The sequence below is a fragment of the Primulina huaijiensis genome, unplaced genomic scaffold (genome assembly GCF_012295235.1).
Source record: "Primulina huaijiensis isolate GDHJ02 unplaced genomic scaffold, ASM1229523v2 scaffold207436, whole genome shotgun sequence".
Taxonomy (NCBI): Eukaryota; Viridiplantae; Streptophyta; class Magnoliopsida; order Lamiales; family Gesneriaceae; genus Primulina; species Primulina huaijiensis.
In genome coordinates this window covers 1-2,847 of record NW_027354861.1, presented here as the reverse complement: position 1 = coordinate 2,847, position 2,847 = coordinate 1, and the positions used below count along the sequence as shown (strand labels likewise).

Here is a 2,847-nt window from a genome sequence, read left to right as displayed (position 1 = left end):
CTGAAGAACAGCATGTTGCTTGCTGCAGGATGGATGGTCGGTAGGTATATCTGCAATCCTCCTCTCTCTACCAAAGAGATAGCAGCTTTGCCGATGAACATAAAGGGGTTCTGGACATCAAAAGTCGTGGATGGTACGAACTAAATCACATTAGTCTGAAGTTGAAAGGAAGAAATAAATGCATATAGTTAAATCACATGCCAGACAAATATTTACCATTAAGTACTTCACCGCCCTTGAACACATACAATCGCCACCTAACGTCAGGTTTTCGAGCATCTGGTGCCTCGTTGAACAACAGTGTTATACCTGACACGGCCCTAATGTGTGTTAGACTAGTAATAGCATAAGTGCTAGATTTACCTTGGACAAGATCAGAATTGTGTACTTCCATCATTAATTATCGGACAGAGTAAGGAGAGATTATACAACCGGGACGGGAATTCCATCCAAAACAATCGTTTCTATTTTATCCCATAGCAGCATATTTTTACAATTTTAAGGTTATAATAATATAAATGAACTCAAAGAACTCCGAACTTTCATCCTAATTTGATCACCGATATCATGCAATCACATGCTGGAAAAAAGTTGCATGAATGGCAGCTCATATGCTCGCTTGACAAGAAATTTCATGGCTTATAAGCAAATGAAGAGCAACAGTGCTGTGCAGATGTTTAAAGTAATCTATCAAAGCAAAGAAAGAGGATAACAACCGTTCAATCAACTTCCCTTCATCATATGCTCACTTCTGCACCAACCAACTAATCAATACTATCAAACGAAGCAGACAATTCTATCAAAAAGTTCACCACAAAAGAAGTAGATGCAGCAACTTCGAAAATTCTCTACCTGAGAGTTAATTTTTATTTTGTACCTAGCTTGTCTGTGATAAATATGAGAGGAAAGGAGACGTAAGAGTAAATACAAAATAGAAAGCAATAGAAACATCTATGAGGGCTTGTTGAGCAATACCTATAAAATGAGATAGATTTGCTTTAAAACTGCTTTGTCAACAACTTTTTGCAACTTGAAGAAAAGCAAAACAATATTTTAAATTATAGATGGTTAACCAATGTGACAGAGAGCCTAAAGATCTTTAGAAGATACCAAAAATTGAGGAGCATAGTAAAAGCCAATACAGACAAACTCAAGCACGATGAAGAAAATCATCAATTTTTTGCAATTCTCTCAATAGGTTCAAAATCTTTCCTACTTTGACCACAATCAGAAGTGGAATACAAAAGAGCATTATGTTTAGATGCAACTTTTAACTCGACCGGAAAGGCAATCAAATAATTACCTCTGAATCGATTAGTTTCAGCGGCAAGCTTTCCAGACAGCTCAAATGAAGGCTTTTGCTGCAAATGTAATTCAACTCATAAGTGAATAAATTTAAGCACAAAGTCACGGATGCTCATAATTTTAATAAACTAAATATGTAGGAGAATCAACTCCAGCTCAATCTTTAAGAAAAAGTAAGAAAGAAAAGAACAGATAAAAACTGGCTTAGGCGACAGTGAATGAAATAACTATGTCTAATGGAAAAGATACCTTCTCTTTGGCTTCCAGTGTATCTTCAGCGGCCTTCATTTTAGCTAATGAATCATTGTCACCGTTCCTGCTTGCGCAAGAAATAACAGTGTAAAAGGATGCAAAAGCTAAAGCCATGAAGCAGCTTACCACTCACCAGAGAAACAAATCCCCTGGAATCTAACCTCTCTTTTACAAAATGAGAAAACAATAGATCTAAAAAGACGAAAAATGAAAATGTAATGGACTTCAACGATTGCAATGTCTATCCAAGCCAATCTCACAAGAACCAGAAACCAGAATTAAGAGACAATATGATGCCCACATAAATCGCTGGATTTTTATAATATAGTTTCAAAATTCTTATGCAGTACTTTATTTGTACAACGATGACTTCAAAAATAAAACTGATAAAAGCCAGATTCGCAAATATCATAATTATATCATAACTAAAATAAAAATGACATTTTTTGAAGCATGAACGTCTGTCGTCATAAAAGATCACCGATGCCAAACTAAATCCACATATTAACTTGCATTCCTCAAAAGCACCCGATCTACTTGTTATCTTATCTATGTATACGAATAATTGATGACAGCTAAAAGATGCATCTTGAAATGCAATATTAAATAGTGATTTTAAATAGGTGGCTCACCTCTGTTCAGCAGTTCTTGGGTATGCCCTCTGCAGAAATATAAAAAATGATCAGATGACATTCTTCCCATTATGTCAAAAAACAATACAAGTACAACTAACACTTATTTTGAGAATTTTCAGAAACATCGAGACCAAAGATTTCTTTTTTTAAAAAAAATAATTGAATCAAATACCTCTCCAATGATATTAACAGATCAGCAAGTATATTCATGAACAAAAACAAAATTGTAGAGATAAAAGAGTAGATTAAATTGTGAAAATGAGGTTATAATATCAGCATCAGAGCTAAAGAGAATGATATAAAATCTTCGCACAGATAAGTAATTTGACTGGAAAAGAATGCTAGGTATTACCAATGTGTGCACCTTGCTGCTTTTCAAATCAAGAAAAAAATTAATTCATCAACATGCATATCTAATTCTAAAAATGAAACTTGGACGTAGTTAGTAGGTATCATCAGATACCTCGTCGTGTGCTCTTTCATCTGTAGCTGGAGGTGATCTTGATCTATGTTGACCTCTATGGCGACTATCAGTTGGTGAACCTGAGCGTCTGCGTCTCGATTTAGAAGAACCATTGTCAATTGCATCCCTTCCTTGCCTTTTATCGGATCTCTGGATTGGCAATGCCCTGTCATAATCCCTTTCCTTATGTGT

At 35.3% G+C, this 2,847-nt stretch overlaps 1 protein-coding gene across 1 annotated transcript; it reads right to left on the bottom strand.

Annotated features, from left to right (window-relative positions):
* Positions 1 to 3: 3 nt before the first annotated feature.
* Positions 4 to 2,844, bottom strand: LOC140966624 (FHA domain-containing protein DDL-like; the record flags this gene model as incomplete). Its single annotated transcript, XM_073426882.1, has 6 exons — positions 4 to 110; positions 217 to 309; positions 1,304 to 1,361; positions 1,555 to 1,624; positions 2,190 to 2,218; positions 2,656 to 2,844. Coding segments are annotated over 6 exons (546 nt in total), but the record flags the coding sequence as incomplete, so codon positions are not given.
* Between the last annotated feature and the right edge of the window lie 3 nt (positions 2,845 to 2,847).